Below are 16,621 nucleotides of genomic sequence, written 5' to 3'. Positions count from 1 at the left end.
GATATTAAAGGGATAAAGATAGATAATAGGAAAGGAAAAAGATAGAATAAGATGGTCAATTTCTTTTTATTACTCAAACCCTAGAAGATACATCTTTATTATATAATTTAACCCTAATAACACTTTATTAGAAATAACTGAAATATTTTAAAATAATAATGCATTATTTCATAATTAGACATTTCTAATCTAAAAATGTATCAATTCTCTTCATAATGCAAAATTATTTTCTGAAGATAACAAATGCTTTCAAAATTGATCCCATCTTTGTGAGCATGCTATTTATCTGCACTTCTAGTTACTCGATATATAAAAAAAAAAAAATTATAAATCCAAAATAGAAGTGACCTACTAATTCAAGAAACGCAATACTGTAACATCACTAAAACCAAAATTGATTGAAAAAATATATGAACTCCAAACAGCAGATCCATAAGCAGTTTAATTTTCTCATATAACATATATGGTCCAATATTTTGATATATATACATGCATCATCTCTTTTTTTTCTTTTTTTTTTTTGCCCATTATGATGGCCAATTCCTGTACCAACCAGCCCATGCTGAGACGAGCCCACTTATCCCCAACGTGACCGCGTGGTTACAAAACGGGTTTGGCTCAATATCCGCTACCGCAATAACCAAATCCGCTACGTTCGCCGCAACACCCGTTAGCCTCATCACCCTATCCCCTCTAATCCTCTTCACCTCCTCATTATTATTAGTATTATTAGTATTATTAGTGTTAGTATTAATTTTATCCTTATTTTTTAATAATCTCCTCTCTTCAATCAATCCCTTCTTGATCATAATAAAATCCATTATGATAAAAAACACGTACCCCACGGACTCCCCGAATGCCGAGATAAAGCTCATTTTTCTCGCCAGAGTAGTTTCTAGCACTCCGATGCGTGACAGCCACAAAAAATGGTCGAAAAAGAAGTAGATCATCTCCCCCGCATTCGCGAGAACCGACAGCGCGCAGAAGAGCGGGGTGGGGGCCGGGGACCGGCGGAGGGCGTTGAAGCCTGTGAGGAACCGCCCAGTGCGGAAGGCCTTCCGACTGAGGCCGGCGGCGGTCTCCCAGCTCTTGGCCCGCCGGGCGACGTCTGCGTGGATGCTGGATTCGGCGTGCCAGTGGACGAGCTTCGAGACGTACTGGAAAGTCTTGACGAGCTTGTCGATGCCGTCGCGCTTCGCGAGGAAGACGACGAGCTTGTCGACTGTGTCGGTACTGTTGCTCATGGTGGCGGCGGTGGCGGCCGGCGAGAGTTGGTTGGATGAGAGAGAGTGGAGAGAGTCCTAGTATTTGTGTTTGGTTTGGATAACAACAGGGTGAAGTTCATGCATGGCTACAGATTTTTAGTGGTGTGAATATTGTAAACTGCTGCTGCTGCAGCTGCTGCTTCAGTTGCTCATCTTGTTTGTTTGGTAGTGTGAGTTGTGGATTTGTGGTCGTTAGTTCGTTTAGGATGGATGGTCATAATTGTTAAGGATAGGAAATGAAGGGATTTGATTGGGATCAATTTGGGCCTGGCCTAGTCAACTTTAGATTGCAACAGGGGACGGCCCAAATTGAGCTAGTCACACACTTAAACTTGAGATTTAGAATGGGCTCAAGGCTCCAGAGCCGCAAGGATGGAGATGCACGTCACACGCCTAAGGGTTTCGAATTGTCCTGACAGGATATCTTGTCAGCGTTTGGTTCATTCGGTATGTAATCATGTCAGTATATAATAAGATTAAAGAACTAATACAATCGCTAATTTTCAGTATGGAAAGTAAAAATAGCAATAAAATTTTACTAGTAATATTTGAGTAAGCGCTCTTTATAAATGTTACGGTAAACTTTAAATTTTCGTCTTATCGTTTAGCTCATCTTTATTTTGTTACTTTATAGTTCAAAAGATAACAACAATTTACTCTTATATGGTTTAATTTTTATTATACCAAAATATTTTATATGAGATAGGGTGGCAAAATAAAAAATTATAAAAAAGTCACAAAGAAAATTTCCTACCCTGCACTGATTTCGGATTATTTAAAAAAAAAAACTCTCGTTGTCTCAAAAGGTAATTTTGGTAATCTCCAAAGTTTATCCTAAATTTTAACCCAAAAGGTTAAAATCTTCTATTCCGCTCCGATTTATTTCGGATAAAAAAAAATCTCCCTATCAGAACTAATCTCAAAAGTACGTTTATCTTAAATTTTAGCTCAAAAAAATTTAAAAAATCCTATCCCGCTCCGATTCCGGATAAATATAAAAAAATCTCCACACCAGTACAAATCTCCAAGGCAATTTTTGCAATTCCACTTCTTTTCGACTCTGATTTCGGATTTAAAAAAAAAAAAGAAGAAATCTCCTCGTTAGTACTTATTCAGAGAAGACTATTTTGATAATCTTAAAAAGTTTATCCTAAATTTTAACCCAAAGAATATTTAAAATTTCTTATCCGACTCTTATTACGATAAAAAAAAAAAAAAAAACAAAAATCTCCTGGTTAGTAGTTAGTACTACTCTCATAAGACTATTTTGGTAATTTCACTCCTATTCGGATTTCGGATCCGATTTCGATTAGAAAAAACAAAAAAAAAAAAAAAACTCTATAAATACTGTAACTGGAGACCTCCCGAGGACGCTCCATCAAAGCTCACGTAATTCCTGCGAAAGTTGCAGTTCTAACTCATATTTCTTTTTTATTTACTACCACATCTTTTTCCCCAGAATTAATTCTATTTTACGTATCTATTAAATTCGATTCCTATTTTCCACACCTCCTCTTAGCTACGGCCATTCACTTTAGTCCAAATCAATTTCAGGGTTTTGCATATACTTCTCCAGATTACTTGAGGTTAGTAGTTATTTTTCGAAATTCTTTGAATTCTAAATTGATCTGCTTCTTTATATGATCGATGGTCTATTGATTTTTTTTTAATGATTAATATTGTAATTTCTTTTCACATTGTTTGTACACGTGAGCATCTTATACCGAGTAAGTTATGTAAAAATAATTTATTTCATATGAATTCTCTAATATAATTGTAAGTAAGGAGTTTTATTTTTTTTTATTTTTAAAAAGACTTTTTAAGGTTTCTTTTCACATTGTTTGTACACGTGAGCATCTTATACCGAGTAAGTTATGTAAAAATAATTTATTTCATATGAATTCTCTAATATAATTGTAAGTAAGGAGTTTTATTTTTTTTTATTTTTAAAAACTCTTGATATTCATAATTTGATAAGATAGCATATTTTATTTATGAGATGATTTATCTTACTGTGAAAAAAAACCTTAAAAAGTCTGAATATGATATCTGATTTTTTATTATTTTATCTTTATCAATCAAATATATTGTTTTGAGTAAATCAAAAAACGACACTAAATAAAATATTCATGAATCCAAACAGAACCTTACTAAAGAAACATGTAGTCTTTGAAAGATTAGGTGTGATGGAATGTCTATAATGAATATTATATTAGGCCTTTTAAGTTATCTTTTCGAAATAAAATACCTTGTAAGTGAAACAGACTGTCTATCTAACATTCAATCACACAAGAAAATCTTCATGGCGGATGAGTTATCGCCAACTATCTTATTTCGACATCTAAATAGGACCTTATATATATTATGGTAATTTTTTTGTATTCGGCATTTTTTTTTTTAATTGAATGACTTGCTTGATTATTATTATTAGTGTGAATCTACATCTATTCTTTTTATGGGATAATCTAGGTTCCCAGGTTAGAAGGTAAGCACATCATGTTGTTCTAATATGGTCTGTGGTTTCTTGGATCAAAGAATCTAATTCTTCGTCATGAGCTAATCCATCCTGTATCCTAATAGCCCCGGTTTCTGGAGTACCTTCTTTACTCAAGAAGTAGAAGTTAGGTATTTGGCGATTAAATGTCTATACTTTCTAGTTTGATTGGACAACTAAAATGCTTTCTGGACAAGTAGATGTGCCAAAATACAGTTTACACCTTTTGAGTTTCAGCTTTAACTGGAACTTTAATGAAAAACTAGTCGGGCTTTCTAGATTAACTCTACTCAAACTACACTTCTAAGGAAAGCCTTCGGATATTTTAAGTAGGATCGACCTCGGAAATTCCAAAGTTTATGGATGCTTCTTTTTAGCAGTGATCTTCACTGTTCTCTTTATTCTGACATCAAATTGGATAGTTAAACCTGCAACTCAACTTGATGGACTGTAATCCAGCAAGAACTGTATTATTGTTCAGAATAATTCACTTAAGAAGAATACACTTGGAGAACAAGTGCTTACTGAACTGCTGTAACAGCGCAACAAAGATTTCATACGTATGCTGTGTAATAAATGCATTGAGGCATTACCATAGAATTACCTGAATTTGAAACAAGATTCAACTTAAGGTTCACTCTGATGATATTCGCTTCCTGCAGAATAACTTTTTAATGCCTTTGTTCTTCTGGCTCTTACTGATATATGAGAGCTACCATCTTCTGCATTGCCTTTCGGTGTTTGCTACATCTTTTAAAGTTGATTATTGTGTTTTTCATGCTGTTTTGAAATTTGAATGAGATTGCTTCGTTCATAATCGTGTATCAGAATTGCTGATTTGTAATTGTTTTTTGTCCAGCGGCGAGGGGACACGAATTTTACTGAGTTCATCTGAAACTTCGTTACGTCATTGATCAAAATATGGCTTGCTTAACTTTCTCACAACTAAATATAAGCAAGGCGATTCTCAAAACCAAGTTTCGTCAATCGGAATTGCCCAAAGCGCCTGGGCTACTATACATGAGTACCTCCTCGCGCCGCACTCGCGCTAAACTTCCACCTTTACTTTCCACGAAAAACATTTCCTGGGAAACCGCTCTCCCATACTCTTCAGCGGAGAGTGGCGGTAGCCTTATCAACGGAAATAGGGCGGTGGAACCAATTGATTCAGAAGAAACACGAGAAATTCCTATGTTTCACAGTGAACAAGATGTTGTAGAAGTAAAAAGCAGCTCTTTTCTTATGCAGCTACCACTGAAGTGGTCAATGTGGCTTCTGGGTCCTTCTATTCTTTTAGCAACAGGCATAGTTCCAACACTATGGTTGCCTTTAGCTCCTGTGTTTCCTGGTGCAAACATTGCTGGCCTTCTCTCTGTCGTCGGGCTCGACTGCATATTCAACATCGGGGCAATGCTGTTTCTCCTCATGGCCGACGCGTGTGGACGCCCTCGAGAAAGTTCAACTTCCTCTGCCGTAGGAAGCCGAATTCCGCTCCGTTATAAGCTATGGAACATCGGGGCAAGCGCGCTGAGCTTTCTTGTACCCCTGCTGCTGCTTTTGCCTTCATGCAAAAGCACTTTGCGGCCGCAGCTACCATTCAACTCACTCATGGTGCTTCTCGGGCCATACCTGCTGCTTCTGTCGATACAGATGCTGACGGAGATGCTCACGTGGCACTGGCGGTCGCCCGTGTGGCTCGTGGCGCCTATCGTCTACGAGGGCTATCGGGTGCTGCAGCTGATGCGGGGAATTTCGATGGCTGGTGAGGTCCGCGCTCCCGCGTGGATGGTGGACTGTCTTTGCTGGCTGGTCATGTGGTGGGTTCTGATTCTCGGCATTCAGCTCATGCATGTTGCTTCGTTTGCTGGACTGCAAGATCGATCTGAAAGTTAAATCAGGTTTTAGCAGATACAGAACAGTTAGTTTACAAACAGAATAGCGGAAACAAGATCGGTATTTCATACAAATATTTTGCATATTTATTTTTGTTACATTTTCAGTAGGCCAAGAAGATCAACTGTACATGAATATATTATAGTATGAACAGAAATAGAGTTCATGAGTGATGAAGCTACTGGTAAAGTAAATTTGTCTATCTAATATTTGCACTTTGTGGAGTGAAATTGTTAAAAATTGTTTCTATTGGATTGCTATTGGCGCATAATATAGCTATTGTGCGTATCAGATTCTGCCATTTTGCTTTGTTGACAAAACTATTTCCTTCACTGCACTTTTGTCTAAATCTCAAATTTAATTCTCAAATTAATCTTAATATATGCGTTACGGTGGCATATTAAGATTAATTGTCCTATATCAGATATCATGAAAAATTCTGACATGTGTACAATGTGAAGTATTTTCTGTATATGTCCTTTCAAATTTTTAGAGACAAAATGTTATTTTATAAATTGAAATACTTGGAATGATGGGTTTAGTTGGAATTGCCTGAAACTTTTTAGAGATAATTAGAAGTTTATCCTAAATTTTAACCCAAAAAAATTAAATATCTCCTATCTGCAGGCTCCGATTTCGGCTAAAACACTAAAATAATCTCCTTATCAGTACTAATCTCAGAAGGCTATTTTGGTAATCCCAGAATTTTATCTTAAATTTTAGTCCCAAAAAAATTTAAAATCTCCTATCCGGCACAGATTTTTTATTAAAAAAAAAAATCTCCCCAACAGTTCTAATTTCAGAAGGATATTTTGACAATTTCACTCCTATGCGGCTCTGATTACGGACAAAATTGAATCTCATCGTGAGAACTAATCGCACAAGGCTATTTTGGTAATTTTAGAAATTTATTCTGAATTTAACCCAAAAATATATAAAATCCTCTATCCAGCTTAAAACAAATTATTTAAGGGATAATTGCTTACATACTCTTCAAAACTTTAGAAATATCTCATTTATCCCTACTTTTTTTTTTTTTTCTAATATACCTTTTATATGTTCCTCCGTTATTCAAAAATACTCCTGCAGTTGCCACCAGTTAAGTTAACTTTGGTTAAACATGAATTAAATATTTACTAGAGTTAAAAAAATCAAAATACCTTTTTTACCCTTAACTTAAGGAAAAATAAAAAATATTGGTAAAGATAGAAGGGTATATTTGAAAAGACCAAAAATCAAAATATTTTTTATACCCCTAATTTAAGGGCAAATATGAGAAGTCGGTGATGATGAAAGGCTATATTTGAAAGGGTAAAATAATAATTTCATACAAATAATAGTTATTGCTAACAGTTCATTAACAGAATTTAACTCTAAGAGTATATTTGAAATAGTTGGAACGTAAAAAGCGTTAATATTAGCCTTCTAAGAAAGGTAAATCAGAAAGTCGAAAACTTCTTAGAGGTATATAAGTAATTGCCCCAAAATTTAATTATATATATACCTCTCAAAATTTCGAAAAATATCTTATTTATTCTTTTTTTTTTCTTTCCAATATATCATTCATATGTTTCTCTATTATTTCAAAATACCCTTACAATTACCACCTATTAAGTTAATTTAGATTAAATGTGAGTTAAATATCTATTAGAGTTTAAAAAAAATTAAAATACCTCTTTTGTACTTATCTTAAGAACAAATAAAAAATATTGGTGATAGTAGAAGGGTATATTTGAAGAGGCCAAAATTCGAAATACTTTTTGGATTGCAAATAAAAAAAGCCGGTGATGCTAGAGAGTATATATAAAAGGGTAAAATAATAATTTTATATAGATAATAATTATTGCTAACTGTTTATTAATAAAATTTAATTCTATGAAAATTTTTAAAATAGGTTAGAACGTAGAAAAAATATATTTTCAATATTAACTTTTAAGAGGATAATTAAAAAGTCAAATTTTTTTCCCGAATACATAAATAATTGCCCCCTAAAAAGCATCTCCTGATTAGTACTAATCTCACAAGGCTATTTTGGTAATTTCACTCCTCTAACTTCTCGGCCATCGGTGTGCTGCATAAATACTGGAACCGGAGAGACCTCCTGAAGACGCTTCATCAAATTTTAGGTAATAATCCCAGCGAAAGTTTTACTTCTAATTCATATTTCTTTTTTTATTTTTTATTTTTATGATTTCATCTTTTTCCCTAAACTAATTTTATTTTATTTTATGCCGCTATTATATTCGATTCCTATTTCCCCCTTTTCCACTTAGTTACGGCCACTCACTTTAATCCGAATAAATTGAGGTTAGTTCTTTTCGAAATTCTTTGAATTTTGAGATGATCTGCTTCTTTATATGATCAGTGGTCTATTGATTTTATTTATTTATTTATTTATTTATTTACGCATACAAGGAACTTGGAAAATTTAGTATGATCAATATTGTAATTTCTTTTACGCCTTGTTTGGATGTGTGCACATCTTATACTGAGCAAGTTATATAAGAATAAATTATCAGGTTTGAGTATGATTTTAAATAAGGAGTTCAATTTTTTTTACTTCTTCAGAAATTTTGGTATTTATGATTTGATATAATAACATATTTAGTTATGAGATGATTTATCTTATTGTGAAAAAATAACTTAAAAGTCTGAATATGATATCTGATTTATAATGTTTGATCACATTCCTTTCAATTAAATATACTTGTTGAGTAAATCGTTATACTGAACTTAATATTCATGCATCCAAAGATGATCTTATTAAAGAAGCACATAGTCTTTGGAAGATCAGGATTGTGATGGAATGTCTATAATGAATATCATATTAGGCCTTTTAAGTTGTTTTTCTCGGAATAAGATACTTATAGGTGAAATATACTATCCATCTAACTTTCAATCACGCAAGAAAATCTTCATGACGGATGAGTTGTCACCGCTTTCTTATTTCGATATCCAAATAGGGCCTTATATAATAATTATTACGACCGCATTATGATAATTTTTTTTATATTCAACAATTTTCTTTTAATTGAATGACTTGGTTTATTATTATTATTATTATTAATGTGCACCTACATCTATTGTTCTGAGGTTAGAAGGTAAGTACATCATGTCGTTCTAATATGATTTGTTGTTTCTTGGATCAAAGAATCTAATTCTTCGTCATGTGCTGATCTGTCTTATATCCTCTTAGCCCTGGGTTTTGGAATATCTTCTTTACTCAAGAAGTGGATGTTAGGTGTTTGGCGACTAAAAAAGTCTATACTTTCTGGTTTGATTGGATACCTGAAATGCTTTCTGGAAAAGTAGAAACTCGAAAATGGAGTTTATACCTTTCGAGTTTCGGCTCAAACTGGAGGTTAATTGAAAAACTAGTGGGGCCTTTTAGATTAACTCTACTCGAACTGCACTTCTAAAGGAAGCTGGTGCTGAGTTAAATAGGCCCTTCTAACATTTATGGATGCTTCTTTTTAGTTGCGATCTTCACTGTTCTCTTTGTTCTGACATCAAATTCGATAGTTAAACCTGCAATTCAACTTGATTTATTGTAATCCGACAAGAACTGTATTATGTTCAGAATAAAGAATACACTTTAGAGAACAAGTGCTTACTGAACTGTCATTACAGCACAACAAAGATTTCATACGTATGCTGTGTAATAAATGCATTGAGGCATTACCATGGATTTACCTGATTTTAAAACAAGCTTCAACTTAAGGTTCACTTCGACAATATTCCCTTCCTACACAATTTCCTTTTAATGCTTCTGTTCTTTTGACTCTTACTGATATATGTGAGCTACCATCTTCTGCATTGCCTTTTGGTGTTTGCTACATCTTTTGAAGTTGATTATTGTGTTTTCATGCTGTTTTGAAATTTGAATGAGATTGCTTCACTTATAATCTTGTATCAGAGTTGCTGATCTGTAATTGTTTTGTCCAGCGGACGACTGGACACAAATCTTGCTGACCTCATCTGAAACTTTGTTACGTCATTGATCAAAATATGGCTTGCTTAACTTGCTCACAACTAAATATAAGCAACGCGATTCTCAAAACCCAGCTTCATCAATCGGGATTACCCAAAGCGCCCAGGCTACTACTATACAGGAGTACCTCCTCCCGCCTTTCTCGGGTTAAATTTTCGCCTTTACTTTGCATGAACAACATTTCTTGGGAAGCCTCTCTCCCATACTCTTCAACAGAGAATGGTGGTAGCATTATCAAGGGAAATAGGGTTGTGGAACCAATTGATTCAGAAGAAACACCAGAAATTCCTATTTTTCACAGTGAACAAGATGTTGTAGAAGTAAAAAGCAGCTCTTTTCTTATGCAGCTACCTCTGAAGTGGCCAATGTGGCTTCTGGGTCCTTCTATTCTTTTAGCAACGGGTGTAGTTCCGACACTATGGTTGCCTTTATCTTCTGTCTTTCTTGGTCCGAACATTGCTGGCGTGCTCTCTTTAATCGGGCTCGACTGTATATTTAACATGGGGGCAATGTTGTTTCTCCTCATGGCCGACGCGTGTGGACGACCCAAAGAAAGTTCAACTTCCTGTGCCGTAGGAAGCCAAATTCCTCTCCGTTATAAGCTATGGAACATGGGGGCAAGTGTCCTGGGCTTTCTTGTCCCGCTGGTGCTGCTTTTTGCTTCATGCAAAAGCACTTTGCAGCCGCATCTACCATTCAACTCATTTATGGTGCTTCTTGGGCCATACCTGCTGCTTCTGTCGATACAGATGCTGACCGAGATGCTCACGTGGCACTGGAGATCGCCCGTGTGGCTCGTGGCGCCGGTGGTGTACGAGGGTTATCGGGTGCTGCAGCTGATGAGGGGAATTTCATTGGCTGGTGAGATCAGCGCTCCCGCATGGATGGTGGAGAGTCTTCGTGGGCTGGTCACGTGGTGGATTCTAATTCTCGGGATTCAGCTCATGCGTGTTGCTTGGCTCGCCGGATTGCCATATCGAAGTAAAAGTTAAATCAAATGTTATTAGATACAGAACAGTTAGTTTATAAACAGAATAGCGGAAACAAGATCGACATTTCATAAAATACTTAGCATATTTATTTTTGTTCTATTGGATGCTTTTGGCGCATAATGTAGCTCTTGTGCAGATTTGGCCATTTTGCTTTGTTGACAAAACTTTTTCCTTCGTTGCACTTTTGTCCAAATTTCAAATTTTCTGACTAACTTTGTTGTAGCAGCTAGAGGATGAGCAACTTTGTCCAACTGCTTTAGATCAGATCTTACAAATCGACTTCATTCAATTATCATAAAAGCCCCACATGGTTTGTACCCCGTGCTGGTAAGGTCTAGCACGCGTTACGATGGTATGTTTAGTATAGTCCCATATTAGAGAATGGCATTGTATACACCGTAAAGAATTTTTTGCACGTCTGATTAGGTTTTTAGAGATAAAAGATTTAATTTATAAATTCGAATACTTAGAATGGTAGGTTTAGTTGGAATTACCTGGAACTTTTGCAGAGTAACCACTAAACAAAAGAATAAATTTGCAAATTAGGATTTTATTTGGTTTTTCTCAGAATTACTCTAAAAAGTTAAGCTATTAAGAATGGCCACTCTCTTCCTCTCCCTCGTGTCTGGACTCGAGACCTTTTACAAGGCTCATGACGTGGACTGGAATTAAATAGGAAGAAATTAATAATGATAGGAGCCCCGCATGACTCAAACTGTGGACCTCCTGCTCTGGTACTATGTTAAACAACCATTGTACTCTAAAAGATTAAATTGTTAGAGAATAGTGTTTATATTTAACAATTTCCCTCGTGTTTGGGCTCGAAACTTTTTGTAAGGCCATGATGTGGACTTTCTATATTTAACCATCTTCTTCACGTCTGGACTCGAGACTTTTTGTAAGGCTCATGACGTGGACTTGAGAGAAAAATAATAATGATAGTAACTCGGCATTACTCAAATTCAAGACTTTCTGTTTTAATACCATTTTAAACAACCGTTGTATTCTAAATATTTAAACCGTTAGATAACGATATTTATTTTTATATTTAACATCTCCGCTGAGCAAATCTCTCAGAAAAAGCAAACAATAATTGCCAAAGAAAGGAGAGATGGGTTAGTTTTTGATGTGTGATCCATGAAGCCTTTCCCCGTTATCTCATTCCACCTGTTCCTTCCCAATCTCACCGTCCTTTTCTCCCACCACCACTTTCATTAATGGCGCTTTTCCCACTTTTTGACTAGATAATGGGCAAAACTGTTGCATGCACCCGGTGCAATGCTCCGTCCCGTGCACCAACAGCTTCCTGTTGTGTATTGTACTTGTTATTATTTTAATTTAGGGTAAACTTCAATTTGCCCCTATCGTGGTTTAGGGTGTATTTGAACTGACAAAATTTCAATTTGACTATAAATTACGCTTAGATATAAATTTTTTTCATCCAGCATGATGATAAGTCCAGTAGTTAATCATAAGTTTAAATTCTGAAAAATAAACTCTCTTTGAAATGGTTTGAATCATCTTTCGTAAGAATAACCCAACTTTAGCTCACGACTAGACAATAAATTTTTCTAAAATTATGCTTAGTGGAGCAAGACTAATATTTTTATTCCTACCAAACTTGATTTTCAATCGAACCACAATTATGTCACGTCAGATCAAAAGCCACCTTACAGTATTCTCACTTCACTACTTATGGTTTTATAATTTATTTTTATTTTATGGTAAAAGCCTGTTTTTAAATAGGATAGTACAACTAATATTTTTTTTTATAAACTATAAGATTATTAAGTATAAATTATAGGATGATAAAATGCTATATTATATCAGCCCGCAATTTGCTAATTATATTGTTTATACTATCCTGTTTAGCGTTAGGTCTTCATGATTAAACAAACATAAAATCAAATGCTAGTTAAGTGTAAATCGGGGGAGAAATTGAAGCTCACGCATTATATTTTTATAAAAAAATCGTGAAAAAAGTATCAACAGTGGTGTTTTTTAAGAACTCACAAGGTCATTAGGTCCTAATGAAAAGGTTTAAACTTTAAAACACGCTATTTTATCATTCTCTTTTATAAAATTTAGTAGATTAAGAGCTATTCTTATTAATTAATGACCTGTATTTGTCAAAATTAGAATAGAGATGCTTTTGAATTTTAACTTTTAAAATTAGTTGGATGATTTAATTAAAAATATGAGATTCCGTGAGCAAAAATTATGTCGCATATTTCTCTTGTCCTTTTGATATATTTTTATTTGATAAAGCTTGCTGTTGTTGCACAACTTTTCCAACCAACCTTTGTACCTAACCCCCAAAATAAAAAAGATTTCTAAATAAAAAAATCACCAAAAGCAAAAAATTAAAAAATAAAAAATCCAAGGAATTGCCTGTCCTGCTTTGCTTTAAAGCTCATTGAAATAGACATACTATTTTTTTATATATTTGTTTAGGTGTTTAATCTATTTTTTTGGAAAAACTTCAAAAACTTTTTCTGTGTTTCGCACTTTTTCATTCTAGTATCTTATGATTTAAAATGTATCAAGTTAGTTATCGTTTCTCACTTTATCACTTTAGTCTCCTGTGGTTTAAAGTGTATCAAGTTAGTACTCTGTGGTTTTATTTTTGTATCAAGTTAGTATCCTGTGTTTTTTAAACCACAAGGTACACAGGGTACTAAAGTGATAAAGTGCGAAACCACAGAATACTAACTTGTACACTTTAAACCACAGAGTACTAAAGTGAAAAAGTGCGAAATCACAGAGTACTAACTTGATACACTTTAAACCACATGATACTAAAATAAGAAAAAGTGAAATCTGGGGTATTTGAAGTTTTTCCTATTTTTTTTTGTTTGGAGCCGCATCTTATTGGCTAAGATATTAGAAAATGTTTTATGATTTCCTTTTTCATCCCAAAAACGTCATTTATGTGCTTTTAGGTCGAGATGGAGATCTTAAATTAGATTCCTCATGCCCAGTAATTCAATGCACATACCAAGCGGATTCAGCTGCATCTCAAAATTTTTTAAAAAATTTGGAATTACTTTTAGGCCTATTTGCATAAAATATTAACCAGTGTTATATTTTTTACAAAAAAAAGAATTATTCTGATAAATTTTGCATATTATATATGAATTTATAGTAAACTAATTCAAATAACTTTATTCTTCTTTCTCTGTCCTTTCCATCTCTCGTTTATTTTTCTTCTCTCCCTTCATCCCCTTCGTCCTTACCGTTTCTTCTTCTTCACCATTTCTTTTTCTCTTTTTTCTCCTACTTCCTCTTCCACAACCTTTCTTCCACCGTCTTCACGTTATATTGCACTTTTATTTTCTATCCCACCCATACTTCTGTTTATGCCGGCGGTGGTGACGCTAGCTTGAATATACCACAGATTGTGAAGGTAAGACTGTGGCGGCATCGTGGCCATGTACGACTATGGTGACAAGGGTGTCACACAATATAAGGATGACAGGAAGGAAGAGTGCGTTTGGGTGAAGGCAGCAGCTGCGGCAAAAGGCGAGGGAGGGGCAAGGTTGTAGAAAAGAATACAAAGGGTGAAAGAAAAAAAAATTCTCTTGGAAAAGATAATTATATATCTTGGCCACTATATGAAAGGCTACACAGAGAAGAAAGAAAAAAAAAGAAATTACATTATTTTGAAACAAAATTGTACTGTTTGAGACTAAATTGTACTGTTTGAGATTAAATTGTACCAAAAAAAATAAAAATTTCACTGGTCATGAGATTTAAGTTTCACTGTTTGAGAAGCTGCAATTTAATGTCAAATGATTTTAAATGATAAAATTTAAGTCTCAAATAATATAAATTAGTCTTAAATATTAAAACTTTTATTTTTTGTGACACAATTTAATCTTAAATAGTTTTAAACGGTACATTTTAGTTTCAAATATATTATTTTTGTCTCAAACAGTATAATTTCTTTTTACTTTCTTTTATGCCTTATTGGCTTTTTCTATAATGACCCCAACATATATAAGGTGATCTTTCTATATATATATATATATATATATATATATATATATATATATATAATATAATATATATATATATATATATATATAGTGGCGGCTAGGATGCTTATGGAAGCACGGGAGGGTTCCGTGCTTCACTTGTTTTTCGATGTTCGGACTTCGAAGACGATTGCTCCGTTAGACTTGATCTAGAGTAATTTGAAGTATCTAAGAAATTAAATTTGGCATTTTTCGATATCATTTGCCTAGTGATCGAATGGCTAAAAAAATCAACGGCTGAAAATAAAAATCTTACAAAATATGATGATAGGACATTAAAAATTTTAAGATCAGTTACTGATCCTGTTTATAGGTATAAGAATTTTCTATCAAAATTTTCATGTGATTTGGATATTTCTACACCCGTTAAACTTGCAACCCGGCTCACCACGGTCGTTAAAATTATTGATTTTGAGCCCTTTATCGATCACTAGGCAAATGATATCGAAAAACGGCAAATATTATTTTCTAAGTACTTTCAAATACTCTAAATCAACTTTAACGGACCGATCGTCGATTTCGAAAGTCCGAATATCGAAAACGACTTGGAAACACGGAGGCCGTCCGTGCTTCTATAACAATATCAGCACAACTCTCTCTCTCTCTCTCCTCTCTCTCTCTCTCTCTCATCCTCTCTCTCTCTCTATATATATATATATATAGTACGTCTCCCTACTTTTGAAAAGTATCGGAGCGCCTCCGTACTTGTAAGTTGTTTCCGATGATAGGACAATCCGATTCGACGATCGGATTCCGTTAGGCATAATCTATGCTATTTGAATATCTAGAAACAAATTTTATAATTTTTCGATATCATTTACCAAGCGATTACAGGGTCTCAAAAATGAACTATTTAACGGCCTGATGTGCACGTTTTAAGTCAATGGGTGTAAGTACCAAATTATATGAAACTTTAATAGAAAATTCTACTTAACATCAAAAGAGGAAGATACATACTTCTGATTGAAATTTGTATTGTGTCACTGTTTTTTATAGATTTTTATTTCAGCCGTTCATTTTGAGTACTCGTTCACTAGACAAATAAGTCAAGATAGTTCCAATACGTAGATCATGTTAAACGAACCGATCGTCGAATCGACGTCCCATCATTAAAAACAACTTATATAAGCACGAAGGCCTCCGTACTCTCGAAAGATACAGAGCCTAACTATATAATATATTAATTTAAATTCAAATTAAAAATTAAATATTAAAAATTTACATCAAAATTTTGAAATAATGTCAAAATTTTAAATCTATTTTTTTTAAAAAAAAATTAAAGTTTGAAGTTGAGTGGATAATTCAAAATATGAAACTAAATTTTAATTTATTCAAATTCAAACTTAAAATTACAATTTAAATTTTAATTTAAATCTATAAATTTAATTTAAGTTTGAAATAAAATTTGAATAAAATTTTATATAAATTAAAATTTAATTTAAATTCAAATTCATAAGTTAGATTCGAAATACTTGATTAAATTTTAATTTTTAATTTAAGTTTAAATTAAAATTTAAAATTATATATTTAATTTTTAAATTTTAACTTATATTTTAATTAAAAAAATTGAAAAAATAAATTTAATCCGAATAAATATTTATTCCGTTCGGATTCAACTTTCAATCCGGCCTCCTAGACCGGATTGAAAAAAGAGATGATTGGAGGATTCCCATTCCACTCGGGAATTGGAATCGGAATGAGGCTCCCGCGTACCAAACACTCACAAACGATTTATCCATTCCGATTCCGATTCCGATTCGAGGATGAAAAAGAAGCAAACCAAACATGCCCAAAGAGTAGTTAGATATTTTGATCAATTTATTAGAAAATTATATTTAATCTGTAAAATTTTTACAAAATAATTTATTTTTGTAAAAATATAAAACTGGTAAATTGTGAATGCAAATTGGCCTTATTGATGATTTAATTACAAGCGACTTAAAAATATA

At 33.7% G+C, this 16,621-nt stretch overlaps 3 protein-coding genes across 4 annotated transcripts; 2 read left to right on the top strand and 1 right to left on the bottom strand.

The window, feature by feature from the left end:
• Positions 380–1,631, bottom strand: LOC109707234 (peroxisomal membrane protein 11-4). Its single transcript, XM_020228373.1, has one exon. It carries the CDS (start codon positions 1,242–1,244, stop codon positions 528–530), a length of 717 nt encoding a protein of 238 aa, XP_020083962.1. The 5' UTR covers positions 1,245–1,631; the 3' UTR covers positions 380–527.
• On the top strand, positions 4,681–5,652 carry LOC109707819. The gene has a single exon (XM_020229347.1). The coding sequence runs from the start codon at positions 4,681–4,683 to the stop codon at positions 5,650–5,652; it is 972 nt and encodes a 323-aa protein (XP_020084936.1).
• On the top strand, positions 7,709–10,780 carry LOC109708172. Of its 2 annotated transcripts, none has more exons than XM_020229802.1 (2): positions 7,709–7,778; positions 9,598–10,780. In XM_020229802.1, exon 2 carries the CDS (start codon positions 9,661–9,663, stop codon positions 10,633–10,635), a length of 975 nt encoding a protein of 324 aa, XP_020085391.1. In that variant the 5' UTR covers positions 7,709–7,778; positions 9,598–9,660; the 3' UTR covers positions 10,636–10,780. The 2 variants fall into 2 exon arrangements, with proteins under 2 accessions (XP_020085391.1, XP_020085390.1); XM_020229801.1 differs by lacking the exon at positions 7,709–7,778 and adding an exon at positions 7,785–7,959.

This window comes from Ananas comosus, linkage group 3 (assembly GCF_001540865.1).
Source record: "Ananas comosus cultivar F153 linkage group 3, ASM154086v1, whole genome shotgun sequence".
In the NCBI taxonomy this organism is placed as follows: Eukaryota; Viridiplantae; Streptophyta; class Magnoliopsida; order Poales; family Bromeliaceae; genus Ananas; species Ananas comosus.
The sequence above is the reverse complement of the archived record's forward strand: the minus strand, read 5'-3'. Positions and strand labels throughout refer to the sequence as shown.